Source organism: Nerophis ophidion, linkage group LG26 (genome assembly GCF_033978795.1).
Source record: "Nerophis ophidion isolate RoL-2023_Sa linkage group LG26, RoL_Noph_v1.0, whole genome shotgun sequence".
Lineage (NCBI taxonomy): Eukaryota > Metazoa > Chordata > Actinopteri > Syngnathiformes > Syngnathidae > Nerophis > Nerophis ophidion.
The window spans coordinates 11581997-11600101 of NC_084636.1; the positions used below are offsets into that span (position 1 = coordinate 11581997).

At 39.7% G+C, this 18105-nt stretch overlaps 1 protein-coding gene across 3 annotated transcripts in view; it reads right to left on the reverse strand.

Annotated features, from left to right (window-relative positions):
- Window positions 1–18105, reverse strand: part of osbpl1a (oxysterol binding protein-like 1A) — a 255624-nt gene that overhangs the window by 47627 nt on the left and 189892 nt on the right. For all 3 annotated transcript variants that reach the window (XM_061888874.1, XM_061888875.1, XM_061888876.1), the window contains 3 exons: window positions 12318–12504; window positions 7109–7184; window positions 6903–7037 (listed from right to left, as the gene is read on the reverse strand). In XM_061888874.1, the coding sequence (XP_061744858.1) occupies window positions 6903–7037; window positions 7109–7184; window positions 12318–12504 (398 nt within the window). The remainder of the gene's footprint in view (window positions 1–6902; window positions 7038–7108; window positions 7185–12317; window positions 12505–18105) is intronic.

Here is an 18105-nt window from a genome sequence, read left to right on the forward strand (position 1 = left end):
GCCAGGACAGCTTAACACGTTTGCGGGGTCGGCCGATTTAGTTTCACAAGATATAGTTTCTCTTTAAATATCCTTCTTGAAAATTCCCTTGCAAATGTGGGGCGGTATAGCTCGGTTGGTAGAGCGGCCGTGCCAGCAACTTCAGGGTTGCAGGTTCGATCGCCGCTTCCGCCATTCTAGTCACTGCCATTGTGTCCTTGGGCAAGACACTTTACCCACCTGCTCCCAGTGCCACCCACACTGGTTTAAATGTAACTTAGATATTGGGTTTCACTATGTAAAGCGCTTTGATTCACTAGAGAAAAAGCGCTATATAAATATAATTTACACTTAATTCACAAATATACATCTGCCACCTAATCAATGTTTTGCTCTGCTTATCTGTTGGTTTAAAAAGTGAGTGCCGCTGATTTCTCCGCTGGCCGGGTATGCCACTTTCTGCTTTCGTAAATCTCAACTTCTGATTGGATACTCGGGAGTGACAGTCACTTTCAACCTAAGGCAGGGGTGTCCAAAGTGCGGCCCGGGGGCCATTTGCGGCCCGCGGGTAACTTTTTAACGGCCATAAGCACAATCTAAAAATACGATTGAAAAAATAAAAAACAGAAAAAGTGGTATAAAAGAGTAAATGTGACAAGGAAATGTTGCAATGTTTACTCTAATAACACAAAGCTGCTATGCAGGCTGCTATTTTCTTAAAAAAAATAATTAATCAAAATCAATGTCACATTAAATATTCCACTTGGAGATATTTTTGGGGAAAATGTTGCATATTTTGTGTTTGCCATATAAAAAACAAAGTTGTTATTTTTTCCTAAAGAAGAGCCTAATAAGAACAAACAAAAAACAAACATCAATAAAAGTTATAATTGACAGATGGATCTGAAGTTGATCTCAAGACGATTTTGTTTAAAGTAAACAGTAAAAAAAAGTTTTTTATTTTTGGATCCCCAATAATTTTAGTGCGATATTTTATTTAAAAAAATAACAAGAATTTGAAATCAATGGTGTAATGTGTTGACATTTTTAAGGCTCTAATTATTCTATAATTTCAAATATTCCACTTTAAAATTATATTGGGGGAAAGTATTGCATATTTTCTGTTTTTTTTCCATAACAAAACAGGGTTTTCTTTGACAAAAAGGGCCTACAACTTAAATCTTTAAAAAAGTTATATTGACAGATAGACCTAATGTTGATCTAGAGATTTAAACCTTGAATAACAATAATACAAAATTACACATTTTTAATGTTTTTTGGACCAAAATCCATTTGGGTCCCTGGGCTCAAGCCTGAGTGGAGGCCTAAATTTATATTTTTACACATATATTGTAATGGTTTTTAAAATAAAAATATGTCAAAACGGCCCCCGCTTGCTTTGATTTTTCAGTGTGCGGCCCTCAGTGGAAAAAGTTTGGACACCCCTGACCTAAGGCAACTTGTGATCTGATTGGCTATCGCACCCGTCAAACTGCGCAGTTTCTTCTATGGGAAAAAAAAAAAAGTAGAGATTTACAAGACTAGATATACTTGCCTATAGTTCCAATGGATTTCTGTGGTTTTATAGTTCTATACTCAAAGTTATGTATTCATATTTTGTGCAATAGTTCAAAGAGCATCCCGGAAGAGTTAGTGCTGCAAGGGGTTCTGGGTTTTTGTTCAGTTGTGTTTATGTTGTGTTACGGTGCGGATGTTCTCCCGCAAATGTGTTTGTCATTCTTGTTTGGTGTGGATTCACAGTGTGGCGCATATTTGTAACAGTGTTAAAGTTGTTTGTACGACCACCCTCAGTGTGACCTGTATGGCTGTTGACCAAGTATGCTTGCATTTACTTGGGTGTGTGAAAGGCCGTAAATATTATGTGATTGGACCGGCATGCCAAGACGGTGCCTTAAAGGTTTGTCGGCTCTGTACGTCTCCCTACGTCCGTGTACCACCCCGTACAGCGGCGTTCTAGTCATAAATTTTACTATTTGAAACTGATAATTTCCGATATTACATTTTAAAGCATTTATCGGCCGATAATATCGGTAGTCCAATATTATGAGACATCTCTACATGTAACTGTAAACATTGATGAAAAGTCATTGTAATTTATTTTATTTATTTTTTCTTAATCATTGTTGTTGTTTTGTTTTGCGTTTCTTTTTTTAACATGTACGAAATAAATATTTCCAATGCAATTAAAAAAAAAAATTCTTGTTTAGCGCTTTGAGTACCTTGAAGGTAGAAAAGCGCTATACAAGTATAACCCATTTACCATTTTAAAGGCCTACTGAAATGAGATTTTCTTATTCAAACGGGGATAGCAGGTCCATTCTATGTGTCATACTTGATCATTTCGCGATATTGCATATTTTTGCTGAAAGGATTTAGTAGAGAACATCGACGATAAAATTCGCAACTTTTGGTGCTGATAAAAAAGCCTTGCCTGTACCGGAAGTAGCAGACGATGTGCGCGTAACGTCACGTGTTGTTTCCGATCATGGCCACCAGCAACGAGAGCGATTCGGACCGAGAAAACGGCAATTTCCCCAATAATTTGAGCGAGGATGAAAGATTTGTGGATGAGGAAAGTGAGAGTGAAAGACTAGCAAAAAAAAAAGAAAAAAGTAGACGTCAGAGTGATTCAGATGTTATTAGACACATTTTCTAGGATAATTCGGGAAAATCCCTTATCTGCTTATTGTGTTACTAGTGTTTTAGTGAGATCATATGGTCGTACCTGTACAACCTGAAAGTCGGAGGGGTTTGGCCACAGGTGTGGTGACCGCCGGTGTCTCTGAGGGAAGCCACGTTTCTCGACGAGGCGAAGGCAGCCGGTGGGGCCGGGCTGAGATTTTTTTTTTCCCCCCTCCTCCACGGTGGAAACATCCGACGGTCGGGGGCGGCTGGTGGGACGGGGCAAGAGAGTCCGCAGCTGGCTCTTTGACAGGTGCAGGAGGAACTACACAAGCTCTCCGCTCACGTCTACAGTAAGAGCCAACTTATTACCACCATTTTCTCACCGAAACCTGCCGGTTGACATGTGGTAGGGAACCATGTTCGCTTGACCGCTCTGTTCCATAGTAAAGCTTCACTGTCATCTTTCGGGAATGTAAACAAGGAAACACCGGCTGTGTTTGTGTTGCTAAAGGCGGCCGCAAATCACCGCTTCCCACCTACATCTTTCTTCTTTGACGTCTCCATTATTCATTGAACAAATTGCAAAAGATTCAGCAACACAGATGTCCAGAATACTGTGGAATTATGCGATGAAAAGAGACGACTTATAGCTGCGAACGGTGCCGGACCAGAATGTCCTCTACAATGCGTGACATCACGCGCACGTGTCATCATACTAGCGACGTTTTAGCGTGATACTTCCGTGCGAAATTTAAAATTGCAATTTAGTAAACCAAACCGTGTTGCAATGTTAATATTTTATCATTGATATATAAACTATCAAACTGCGTAGTAGTGGGTTTCAGTAGGCCTTTAATGACGGAGGCCAGTTCTATGATTAACTACATTCCTTCACAAAATAAAAGTTCTGATATTACTTAAAAGAAAACTAGTTTTGTTTAGTAAAAAAAAAAAAAAGAAGTACCTAGAAAAGCGCTATACAAGTACAACCCATTTATATAGCGTCCATCGCATTTCTACTCATATGGATTCTTTATTCATCACTCCAAGCAACGTGTGCAAGTTTTACAATACAACCATTTTTACTTACTAAAACGTCCCAGGTGTGATGTCTGTGGGAGTGTTTTGAGCCATATTTGTACTCATCGTAATGTAACAAAGCCTGCGTCGTTAGCATTAGCTAATATGCTAACACGTTTACGAATTAGCGTATATGTTAGTATTACCAATTTACACATGCATTCTCTTAATTGTTTCAGTTTAAACAATTCATTAAAACGCCAACAAGGAGTTTTTGACGATGCCTCTGTTTTGTTTGGTCAGCCGTTTTACTGCCGCATGTCAGCGGGAGTTGTCGTGATACAAATGGAATGCACGACTGCACCTTGCAGGTAAAAAAGTACACTAAAAACAGAACCCTAGTATGGTTATGAACGGAAACAAATACTATAAAGAAACTCGAAACAACACTACAAATACGGTGAGGCGTGTAAACAGCGTGCAACTGCGGTCAATTCTCCTGCGCTGACTAAAATGAGAGGTTGATGATTACTAACTCAACTCAGGTGGCCCTAACAGTGCTTCGAGGCAAGAATCAATTCACTTCAAGAAGGACAAACTAAAACGGGAAGAGAAACCAGAATAAGAGCACTGGACTGGAGCTAAATCCTCAAACACGGGAACATGCCAACAAATCGGTGTGACAAGCCGTGACAGCCTGGCAGGTGCCGTTTGGAAACAATTAAGGAATGTACACTGTGTTCCAAATTATTATGCAAATTGGATTAAAGAGTCAAAAAACTTTTTTTTGGTTTTGTTTTTCCATTAAACTCATGGATGGTATTTTGTCTCAAGGCTCTGTAGATCATTGACATCAATCTCAGGCACCTGTGATAAATAGTCTTCCAGGTGAGCCCAATCAAAGGGAAACCGCTTAAAAGTGATCCATCCATCCGCTGGTGCCTATCTCGGCTGCATTCGGGCGGAAGGCGGTGTACACCCTGGACAAGTCGCCGCCTCATCACAGGGCCAACACAGATAGACAGACAACATTCACACTCGCATTCACACACTAAGGCCAATTTTAGTGTTGCCAATCAACCTATCCCCAGGTGCATGTCTTTGGAGGTGGGAGGGGCCTATCCCCAGGTGCATGTCTTTGGAGGTGGGAGGAAGCCGGAGTACCCGGAGGGAACCCACGCAGTCACGGGGAGAACATGCAAACTCCACACAGAAAGATCCCGAGCCCGGGATTGAACCCAGGACTGCCCAGGACCTTCGTATTGTGGGGCACATGCACTAACCGCTTTTTCACCGTGCTGCCCATCAAAAATATTTTAATTCACATGGTCCTATGCTACAAATTCAACATTTGACCATTTTGAGTTCTTTACAGCCAATAAAATGTCTTAACGCTGTTGTGCTTAATAATTTCGATCAGCGGGCTGGGCGGGGCAAGCCATGGCCCTGCTCAAGATGGCGGCAAGGAGGCGGAGAATGCGGCGGAACGGAGAGGCGCAGGGAGCCGCCGCAATCGAGATCAGTTGCGTGGCTCACACACTTTCGGTGATGAATCTACCTATCTCCTCGCAGAGTATAAAAGGGGAGGAGGAGGAGGAAAGATCGAGAGAAGGAAGTGGAGTGTCCGCAACAGTGCAGGAGAAACGAGAAAGATCAGAGAGCGAGCCACAGAGCGACAGAGAACAGCACAGACGAAGCAGACCGGAGCGAGCAGCGGAGGAGTAGCTGAAAGAGCGACCCGACTGACACTGCAGCTTTATTGAAAAATAAAGAGTCAAACCTGTGCGAAAGCGATGTCCTTCCTGAGTGGTCCACGCAACCCACACAACGACGGCAAGAGTCGTTCACATATTTATTTATTGGAAGAATATGATTTCGAGATTTGTTCAAGGATGACTTGAAAATTATAAAAAGAAGAAGCTTATTGACTACGATGTCGGGACCGACTACAAAAGCGGACGCGGGCAATTTTTCAGGACTTATGCAGATCCCAAATAGAGATCAGCAGGTACCAGAAGGTAAGAAAAGTTGCTTTTGCATAATATTGCGAAACAAAACGCCAGATGATTAAGCCTTACCTTATACTCCCTATGTTGAAGCACAGTACAATCCACCAAGTGGTGTGGCTTCATAGCTTACCAAAGTCCGACTAAAACATTCAGATTTTTGAGCGCCGTGTGTAATGTGGTATATTTTCTAGAGATGTCCGAAAATATCGGACTGACGATATTCTCGGTCGATAAATGCTTTAAAATGTAATATCGGAATTTATCGGTATCGGTTTCAAAAAGTAAAATAAATGACTTTTTAAAAACGCCCCTGTACGGAGTGGTACACGGACGTAGGGAGAAGTACAGAGCGCCAATAAACCTTAAATGCACGGCCCAATCACATAATATCTACGGCTTTTCACACACACAAGTGAATGCAAGCATACTTGGTCAACAGCCATACAGGTCACCCTGAGGGTGGCCTTATAAACAACTTTAACACTTTTACAAATATGCGCCACACTGTGAACCCGCACCAAACAAGAATGGCAAACATATTTCGGGAGAACATCGTAACACAACAGAACAAATACCCAGAAACCCTTGCAGCACTAACTCTTCCGGGACGCTACAATATACACCCCCTGCTACCCCCCCACCTCAACCTCCTCATGCTCTCTCAGGGAGAGCATGTCCCAAATTCCAAGCTGCTGTTTTGAGGCATGTTAGAAACAAATAATGCACTTTGTGACTTCAATAATAAATATGGCAGTGCCATGTTGGCATTTTTTTCCCCATAACTTGAGTTGATTTATTTTGGAAAGCCTTGTTACATTGTTTAATGCATCCAGCGGGTGCATCAAAACAAAATTAGGCATAATAATGTGTTAATTCCACGACTGTATATATCGGTATCGGTTAATATCGGAATCGTAATTAAGAGTTGGACAATATCGGAATATCGATAAAAAAGCCATTATCGGACATCTCTAATATTTTCAATGGAACATATACAATGCTGGTGTGGTTTACTTGAGTCATATTGCAAACATATTGCAGTCTACACATATCTCTTATGTTTGACTGCCATCTACTGCTCGCACTTATCATTACACCATGTACCAAATAAAATTGCTTCGAGGTCGGTAAGCACAACCGGGATTTTAAGTGCGCCTTATAATTTGTAAAATACAGTAAACATTTGAATCTGTGTGTGACACCAAATATCAGCAATCTGATCACTTAATGTTTCGACTCATGGTCTACCTTCATCCTGTCAACGGAGTCCGACGTGGCGTTGGCCTGGTGGATGAGGTAGGTGTGCTCCATGTACTCGGTCAGACGCTGCAGGAAGCTGAGCGGCTCGTTAAAGATCACCGGCATGGTGATCTTGGAAAGTTCCTAGAACCCAAAATGTTATTTATCAGTCAAAACCCCTTCACCAAAATGGGGGCCGTAGATGCATTCCTCACCATCCCAATGCAGTTTCTCAGTATGCTCCAAATACTGAAGTCATTTCTGGAAAACATCGGCGCAGGCAGGCTGCTCCTAAAACAACAGGCGTGAGTTAATACTCTTTTTTTTTTCCTGTACCCGTCGGAGAGGAATTAAAACTTGGTCCGAGTTGACTAATTCTCTTTAAGAAGACAGCATTCATTTGATGAAGCGTCTTAGTATCGCTGCAGGCGTCATATCACCGAGAGCACGGCTTTCATGCTTAGTGTGACGTGGCGGAACAAAACCCAGTGAGCGGCGGTATTTAGTGTGTATTGCAGTATTGGCAAGGCTCAGAATGTCCATACTCTAATGCAGATCTGGGCAAATTAAGGCCCGGGGGCCACATGCGGCCCGTTATGCTTTTCAGTCTGACATTCCCAAATAAATTTTTTCTTTAAAGGCCTACTGAAACCGACTACTACCGACCACGCAGTCTGATAGTTTATATATCAATGATGAAATATTAACATTGCAACACATGCCAATACGGCCGGGTTAGTTTACTAAATTGCAATTTTAAATTTCGTGCCGAAATATCCTGCTGAAACGTCTCGGAATGATGACACGTGCGCGTGAATCTTTTGCAATTTGTTCAATGAATAATGGAGACATCAAAGAAGAAAGCTGTAGGTGGGAAACGGTGTATTGCGGCAACACAAACACAGCCGGTGTTTCATTGTTTACATTCCCGAAAGATGACAGTGAAGCTTTACTATGGAACAGAGCGGTCAAGCGAACACGGTTGGATTGGACCACACACACAAAGTACAGTGTATTATGCAGCGATCATTTCGAAAGATCGTGTTTCGAAGAGGGTCCCTTGCGAAGGGCAGAGATGGGCATTGCCACCACCCGTCGACTGGTGCTGAAGTAAGGTGTGGGGCCGACCTTCAGGTTGTACGGGTACGACCATATAATCTCACTAAAACACTAGTAACACAATAAGCAGATAAGGGATTTTCCCGAATCATCCTGGTAAAATTGTCTAATAACATCTGAATCACTCCCACTGTATAGTATTTTTTTGTTTGTTTTGTTTTGTAGTCCTTCACTCTTACTTTCCTCATCCACAAATCTTTTATCCTCGCTCAAATTAACGGGGAAATCGTCGCCTTCTCGGTCCGAATCGCTCTCGCTGCTGGTGGCCATGATAGTAAACAATGTGAGGATTTGAGGAGCTCCACAACCCGTGACGTCACGCACACATCGTCTGCTACTTCCTGTACAGGCAAAGCTTTTTTATCAGCACCAAAAGTTGCGAACTTTATCTTCAATGTTCTCTACTAAATCCTTTCAGCAAAAATATGGCAATATGGTGAAATGATCAAGTATGACACATAGAATGGACCTGCTATCCCCGTTTGAATAAGAAAATCTCATTTCAGTTGTTGTGGCATCATCGCGTCTTTCTTAAACTACTTTTGTTTGTTATTGGCTCTCCGTCAGCTACTTTTCTCACACACAGCGTCAAGGTGTTTTTCCTCTGCATTTACCTGGCTGCACTCTACTTTGTATTTTGGACATTAAACACTGCTTAACCTGCAAGCTGCCAGCGGTCTCCCGCTTTTTCCAGATCACGGCCTCCACCAAGAAGAGCATTCCTAACACATGTGTTGCCGTAGGGTCAGCGATCAGGTTAATGCATACGTCTCTGCAGAGATGAGTGATGAAACTCCGACTGGTGCGCTGGCTGGCAAATTTCACTTCAACCCCCCCCCACGGGACTTTAAATGGAGAAAATAAATATGCATTCAAAAATAGAAAAAAATAAAAATGCTTATGTATGACATTCTGAAGTAAAAGTTGCATTTGTGTCAAAATATTTTTTTTAGGCTAACAGAACTAGGATTAATAGCTAATAATTAAAATAAAATTTTTAAAAATATATATATATTTTTTTAATTAATAATTGGACCGCACTATTTTAAAAATATTGCATTATTTTAGCGTTTTTACCCCCCCAAAATTTGCATGTATATATACAAATATACTATAAAAATATATATCTATATATATGTATATAGTACAGCGGTGTCCAAAGTGCGGCCCGGGGGCCACTTGCGGCCCGCAGCTAATCCTTTACCGGCCTGCCATACATTCTGCAAAAATTGCAAAATTGATAGTATTGCAAAAATAAAAAATAAAAACATTTTTAAAAAGTGCAATGAGGTGAAATCTAATGAGAAAAAGTGGCAATGTTGACACAAAGCTCCCATGCAGGCAGTTTTTTTGTTCCTTTTGTCTTTATTTTCTATTTTTTTCCATTGCTCCAAAAAAAAAAAAAGGACAGAAAAAAATCTATTTTATAATGAATTATTACTTAAAAATGATCACTTCAAAATGTTTCAAGTGGAAAAAATATTGCATATGTTGTGTGGCTGCCATATAAAAAGAGCATAAAACAAACAAAAATAATAGTTCAAATTTAAAATCGACGGATATATCGGAAGTTGACCTTGAAATTTAAGTGTTAAAAGTAAAAAATTGAAAATAAAAATGCATCACTTTATGAGTAGGGAACCTTTCGGATATCAAATATATTTAGTAGGATTTTATTTAAATTTTCACTGTGATTACTCAAAAATATTAAATAATTAAAATCAATGGTGTCCTGCATTATTGATCTTTGAGGGCTTTAATTGCTAAATAAAGGCACTCTCCTGAAGGAATCAATAAAGTACTATCTATATAGATACTGCATATTTCAGTTTTACTATAAAAAACTAATTTGTCTTTGACAGAAAAGGCATAACACCTTTTTTGTTTTACTTTAACAATTCTAACACCAACCAATTCAGCTCATTCAGGACATTCATGCTCAAAATCATTTTCCAAAAATACCGCCTTTCCCAAAAACTCCAAAAAATTCCCATTGAAATAAATGGGCCATTTTCCCAAGTTGCACAATTCCCACATTTTTCAACCTATTCAAACCATTCTAAAATCAACAAATTCCCGTCACCCTGGACTTTCAAACTAACCCTTTCCCAAGTTCCAAACCAAATTCCGGTTTTCCTGGAAATTCAAACTCTTCCACATTCAAACCATTTCAGCGTTTTTAACGATTTCAACATTTCTACATTCGTCCTACATCAAATTAGCATTTCAGTTCAGGGTCAGCTCTACAACATTCAAACTACATCCTGTCAGCATTTCACTTCAACTTCAGCATTGGAGCATTCACACACCATTCCTTCTAGAATTGCCTCATGTAGTTTACTATTTACGGTTTTGCATGAAAAAGGCCTATGTCAGGCTTGCCATTGACAGTTTGTTTGTGTTTTAGTTTCTCCTCTGTGTGTTTAGCATTTCCTGTCCTTCGTTCTTGTCAGCACTCTTATTTTGATTCCGCTTCCTGTTTGTCTCCCTGAGTGCTTTGTTTCCCCTCAGCTGCGGCTGATTGGCACCTGGCCACACCTGGCGTCAATCAGCCCACTCCTATTTTACCTGCTTTGTTCCTCCAGTCAGTGCTTGATTGTTGATTTGTCGATGTCGTATCTTGTCTTGTCAATGCAGCATTGCGGTAAGCTATGTTTGAATGCGTTTTTTAGCTTACTGCCTTTTGTTACCTGCTTCCAAGTTTGTTTTTATATTACATGTACGACTTCTGTTTCCTGCTCGATTCCTGTTATCTTCCACGCTAGGCCTTTTTGTTTTTGCTAGCTCCCATGCTAAGCTCCGTTTGTTTTCTTGCTCCCATGCTAGCTTTCTTAGTTACATAGAACATAATTCTTGGTTAACAATTTATTATACTTTGATACTTCCATACACGACATACTGTGTAGAACTCTGGGGAACCACTTTTAAAACCATAATTAATGATATTGTTTTGCTGAAAAAAAAAGCTGTACAGCTAATAAACAAAGCAGGATATTATGACCATAACCATCCATTATTTGTTAAATCAAAACTTATGAAATTTCAAAATATTGTTTAATATAAAATAACACAGATAATGTTCAAAGCAAAAATGAATACTCTTCCAGAAGGAATACAAAAATACTTCTTTACAGACCAGCAAATACAATCTAAGAGATGAATCTAAGTTTATTTTACCAAAAGCAAGATTAGTTGTTAAACATAGATGTTTATCTGTTGTCGGTGGTAATTTGTGGAATTCTGTTGGTAAAGAAATAGAAATGAGTGACTCAGTATTTAATTTCAAAAAGAACATGTCACAATGTATTTTAAAAAGTTATGTGAACTAGAAATGTATGTTTGTTTGGTTAAATGTTGTATTTAGAAGGTATGTTTCTTTATCTATTTACAAAAAAGTGCATGTGTGTAAGTATATATTTTTGTATTATTTGTTAAAGGGCAACTTAAATGTAAATGCTGAATGACTATATTTCTTTTTGTATTACAAAATTATTAGAAAAGGTAACTTAATTGAATGTAAAAATTTTATGTTGGGCATATAAGCTTTTTTGCTTCTGCCTGTTTCAGTCACGTTATTCATTTTTGAATCGTGATCCATGATTGAATATATTTTTGTTAAGACTGAAAATAAACTGAACTGAAACTGAAAAAAAACCTGAACTGAGTTTGTTATCCGCCCACGTGCTCGCTTTTTGTTTGTACCCTTTGTTTGTTTTTGTCTTAGTGTTTTGAATTAAATCACGTTTTCCTGCAAAATGTCTCCCTCGTTCTCCGCATCTTGGGGTTCGTCTCAAACAAACTTTGACAGCCAAAAGCCAGCCATTTTTAGCACTTTACAACAGAACTTTAAGTATGTGTACGCAAGGATCTTTTATTAAAAGCCGCCAGATGGAGGCGGTCAACATCAAATCATGAGCACTGACTGATTATTGCATTACATCGAGACCGCATCAATATTTCAAGACCCCTGACAAAGACACCTGTCTGTTCAGTGCAACTCTTCGGGCCGCTCGCTCTAAATTATTCACTACATCAAGTGGAAAGAGCTGAGGGCGGACGTATCGGCGGCTAAAACAAAAAAATAAAATCAAGTGGCGGCCACGAGGAGGAGAGCTTCCAGGAGCAGTTCGGGAGGCGGAGCAGCCTGATGGTGCTGGTTGTGAAAAATTTAGTGGAGCAGAAGGGAAAAGTGACAAACCGTCTGGTGGGAGGAGACGAACAAGACTGTGTGTGTGTGTGTGTGTGTGTGAGGAGGGATGAAAGCGTCTCATTTAGGAAGCCGTGTGGGAAAGCGGCGCCGCTGACCTATACTTGCTGATCCCGTTGGGTTGAGTCTCCTCCGTGTTGCCATGGCGATCACCCGGCGACACGTCGTCGGGGCGGCCGCTGCTGCAATGGCTGCCGCCGAACATGACGGAGCCCTGGTCCTCGTCCTCCCAGGAGTGACTGGCCACCGTCTCGAAGCCGCTCAGGGAGAGCTCGGAGTCTGACTCTGGCGGCGGAGAGAAACAGATGGACCGGATTCATTTCAGAATGAACTTTTATGACGATTAAACTAGTGGTTTTTCAACCTTTTTGGAGCCGAGGCAGATTTTTTGCGATCAATCAGTCAATCAATGTTCATTTATATAGCCCTAAATCACTAGTGTCTCAAAGGGCTGCACAAACCACAACACAAACCGCTACGACATCCTCGGTAGGCGATGAAAAAATGCGGAGGCACACCACCAGCAGAAATAATTAAAAAAAACGAAACTCAGTTGACAGTAAAAAGTGGTTCCCCGCAATTGTTGGGTATGACTTTAAACCAAAACCAACTATGCATCACAATAGCTCTTGTCTCAAAGTAGGTGTACTGTCCATACTTGCCGACCCTACCGGATTTTCCGGGAGACTCACGAAATTCAGCGCCTCTCCCGAAAACCTCCCGGAAGAAATTTTCTCCCGAAATTCAGCCCATGCGGAGCTGAGTGGGGACAGCCTGTTTTTACGTCCGCTTTCCTGTTATATAAACAGCTTGCCTGCCCAATCATGTTACAACATCTACGGATTTTAATAAAAAAAAACTGCACACACAAGGAGACGAAGCAGAAGAACGAGGTAGTTACAGCCATGGCGACGCCGTCTGTAATAAAGTGATTCTATGTAGTCTGTCGCCATCTCCTGGTTAATGTTGGCTATAGCATTACGGGGTTTCTTTTTGATTGGCCGACGATTTACGTGGGGTTGGGCACCTGACGGCAAGTGACTCTCGCCAGTAGGCAAATGGTAAATCAAAGGTTACTCAAATAGTGAAAGGTAAGTGTTGTTTTTCTTTTTTTAGTAACCAGCAAGCACAATACAGTTAGTAGAAAAAACGTGTTTTTATTACTGTGTATTTGATAGGTGCCGTCTGAAATTAATCTATTTTTATTATCTATATATATAATAAAATAAATATATATAGCCGAACATGACGGAGCCCTGGTCCTCGTCCTCCCAGGAGTGGCTGGCCACCGTCTCGAACCGCTCAGGGAGAGCTCGGAGTCTGACTCTGGCGGCGGAGAGAAACAGATGGACCGGATTCATTTCAGAATGAACTTTTATGACGATTAAACCAGTGGTTATTCAACCTTTTTGGAGCCGAGGCAGATTTTTTGCGATCAATCAGCCAATCAATGTTCATTCATATAGCCCTAAATCACTAGTGTCTCAAAGGGCTGCACAAACCACAACACAAACCACTACGACATCCTCGGTAGGCGATGAAAAAATGCGGAGGCACACCACCTGCAGAAATCATTAAGTGAAGTGAATTATATTTATATAGCATTTTTTCTCTAGTGACTCGAAGCGCTTTACATAGTGAAACCCAATATCTAATTTTTACATTTAAACCAGAGTGGGTGGCACTGGGAGAAGTTGGGTAAAGTGTCTTGCCCAAGGACACAACGGCAGGGACTAGGATGGCGGAAGCGGGGATTGAACCTGCAACCCTCAAATTGCTGGCACGGCCACTCTACCAACCGAGGTATTAAAAAAAACGAAACTCAGTCGACAGTAAAAAGTGATTCCCCGCAATTGTTGGGTATGACTTTAAACCAAAACCAACTATGCATCACTATAGCTCTTGTCTCAAAGTAGGTGTACTGTCATACTCATACTTGCCGACCCTCCCGGAGACTCTTTGATTGGCCAACGGTTTACGTGGTGTTGCGCACCTGACGGCAAGTGACTCTCGCCAGGAGGCAAATGGTAAAACAAAGGTTACTCAAATAGTGAAAGGTAAGTGTTGTTTTTCTTTTTTTATTAACCAGCAAGCACAGTACAGTTAGTAGAACAACCGTGTTTTTATCACTGTGTATTTGATAGGTGCCGTCTGAAATTCAACTATTTCTATTATTTATATATATAATAAAATAAATATATATAGCCAGAATTCACCGAAAGTCATGTATTTCGTACATATATATATATTTATATATATGAAATGTATATGAAATACTCGAGTTGGTGAAATATACTCTTACCCTCTTAACCACGCCCCCCACCCCAACCACGCCTCCCCTCACCCCCCACCTCCCGAAATCGGAGGTCTCAAGGTTGGCAAGTATGGTACTGTCACCACCTGTCACATCACGCCCTGACTTATTTTGACTTTTTTGCTGTTTTCCTGTGTGCAGTCTTTTAGTTCATGTCTGGCGCTCTTATTTTGGTATTTTCCTGAAGCAGTTTCATGTCTTCCTTTGAGCGATATTCCCCATTTGGTTTAGCAATTTAAGAATATTTCAGTTATTTTTATCCTTCTTTATGGGGACATTGTGGATTGTCATGTCACGTTCGGATGTACATTGTGGACGCCGTATTTTCTCCACAGTAAGTCTTTGCTGTCGTCCAGCATTCTGTTTTTGTTTACTTTGCAGCCAATTCAGTTTTAGTTTTGTTCTGCGTCGCCTTCCCTAAGCTTCAATTCCTTTTTTTAGCAGCACTCACCTTTTTTTTATTATTGGTTTAAGCAGTAGACACCTTTTTACCTCCCGGTGTTTCCGACATCTACAAAGCAATTAGCTACTGGCTGCCACCTACTGATCCGGAAGAGTATTACACGGTTACTCTGCCGAGCTCTAGACAGCCCCGACACTCAACAACAACACATCTTTTGCAGTCTATAATTACTGGTTTGCAAAAAATATTTTTAACCCAAATAGGTGAAATTAGATAATCTCCCACGGCATACTAGTGTGCCGCGGCACAGTGGTTGAAAAACCCTGGATTAAACAACGCTTTGACACTGAAACACCAACATGCATAATGTATCAAGAAGCTGTTTAACAATGTAAAGCAGGTGTCCAAGCTTTTTCCACTGGGGGTGGGATCTTGAAAAAAGCAACCAATAAAGGGCCCACTTTGATATTTTTATATATATATATATTTTTTTCTTTTTAAATTAAAAAAAAAGCTTAAAAAATTCCATAAAAATGCATACATTTTTGCTTAATTATATATATATATATTTTCAAATTAATTGTTTTTATCTATTCAATTTTAATCATCTTTTTATTGTGTGTGTTTTTTTTTATAGGTCTCAATAGGCCAATAAAATGTATTTGTATTAATGCAATTGATGAGGTGGCGACTTGTCCAGGGTGCACCCCGCCTTCTGCCCGAATGCTGAGATAGGCTCCAGCATCCCCCTAAACTGTAGAAATAAGCTCCAGCATCCCCCGCGACCCCAAAAAGGGACAAGCAGTAGAAAATGGATGGATGGACGTTAATATAATATACCCCCACCCCTCCCATCCATTTGGGGCAACATAGCGTAGTGGGCAGAGCGGCCGTGCCAGAAACTTGAGGGTTGCAGGTTCGCTCCCCGCCTCTTACCATCAAAATCGCTGCCGTTGTGCCCTTGGGCAGGACACGTCACTCTTGCCCCCGGTGACGCTCACACTGGTGAATGAATGATGAACGAACTGGCAGCCATGCTTCCGTCAGTCTACCCCAAGGCAGCTGTGGCTACAAAAGTAGCTTACCACCACTACTAGGTGTGAATGAATGATGGGTTCTGCCTTCTCTGTGAAGCGCTATATAAATCTAATCCATTATTATTATTATTATTATTATTATCCAACACCCTTGACACGAATCCCTTAGGGGTGATGGACAACTGGGCAGCGCCTGAAGAGCTGCAGCCTGCCACTATAGCCCCCACTCCTTCCCCTCTGTCTCGAGATGTATGTTGTAATATGTACATGTGCTTTACTAGGGAGGTTTTTTTCCCCTTATATTGTATTTTTTTTTACTTATTCTCCCCCAGCGTTTACCTTCTTCCCCATCTTTTACGGGGCACCTTGTGGCGAACCATCATAGTTCCTGTTCTGTTTGTTTGTCTAATCTTATTAAAAAAAAGTTTTGTTGTACTTGTGCAATGACAATAAAGACCTACTACTACTGTACAATGGCCCCGAAAAATATTTTAATTCTAGTCTGTTTTCCCCCTATTTTTGCAATTTATGTTTGAAGCCGGAAGGTTAAAAATAAAATCTCGCACCGCTGAGAAAAATGTCTCCGTCAGAAAAAAAGTACTATTTATTGATTAAAGTAGGATTAGTTTATCGTACTCTGTAAGCCTCTACTTTTTTTCCCCCCAAGCTTTGAACCCTGTGGCTTATAAAAAGGTGCAGTTAATCCATGGATTTTTTCTTGCTAATGGGTAAATGATGGAACAAATTAAGTTAAAGTTCCAATGATAGTCACACTCACACACACACACACACACACACACACACACACACACACACACAACAAATAAATGGTGAAATTATCCTCTGCATTTGGTCAACGAATGGAAATTAGCTATTGTGCGAACTCCGACATATTTACATTGTTGCTCTATGTTGACGAATATGCATTGTCCTAATTCAAATAAATAAATATATCTGCGGCTTATAGTCCGGTGCAGCTAATACAGGGGTCACTAACGCTTAGCTCGTAAGGACCAGATGAGTCGCCCGCTGGCCTGTTCTAAAAATAGCTCAAATAGCAGCACTTACCAGTGAGCTGCCTCTATTTTTTAAATTTTATTTATTTACTAGCAAGCTAGTCTCGCTTTGCTCGACATTTTTAATTCTAAGAGACACAAAACTGAAATAGAATTTGAAAATCCAAGAAAATATTTTAAAGACTTGGTCTTCACTTGTTTAAATAAATTCATACATTTTTTTACTTTGCTTCTTATAACTTTCAGAAAGACAATTTCAGAGAAAAAAATACAACCTTAAAAATGATTTTAGGATTTTCAAACACATAACTTTTTACCTTTTAAATTCCTTCCTCTTCTTTCCTGACAATTTAAATCAATGTTCAAGTATTTTTTTTTTTTCATTGTAAAGAAAAATATGTACATTTTAATATAATTCTTCATTTTAGCTTCTGTTTTTTCGACAATGAATACGTGTGAAATATTTCTTCAAACTTATGATTACAGTAAAAAAAAAAATTCTGGCAAATCTAGAAAATCTGTAGAATCAAATTTAAATCTTATTTCAAAGTCTTTTGAATTCATTTAAAAAAATTTGTTCTGGAAAATCTAGAAGAAATAATGATTAGTCTCTGTTAGAAATATAGATTGGTCTAATTTGTTATATATTCTAACAAAGTGCAGATTGAATTTTAAATTATTTAAAACATGTCATCAAAATTCTAAAATTAATCTTAATCAGGAAAAATTACTAATGATGTTCCATAAAAAAATGTTTCAAAAAGTTTCAAATTAGCTAGTTTTTCTCTTCATTTTTTTCGGTTGAATTTTGAATCCAAAGAGTCGAAATTGAAGATAAACTATGTTTCAAAATCAAATTTTCATTTTTTTTCCGTTTTTTCCTCTTTTAAACCGTTCAATTAAGTGTTTTTTTCATCATTTACTCTCTACAAAAAACCTTCCGTAAAAGGAAAAAAAATGGACGGAATGACAGACAGAAATACCCATATATATATATATATATATATATATATATATATATATATATATATATATTAATTTATTAAAGGTAAATTGACCAAATTGGCTATTTCCAGCAATTTATTTAAGTGTGTATCAAACTGGTAGCCCTTCCCA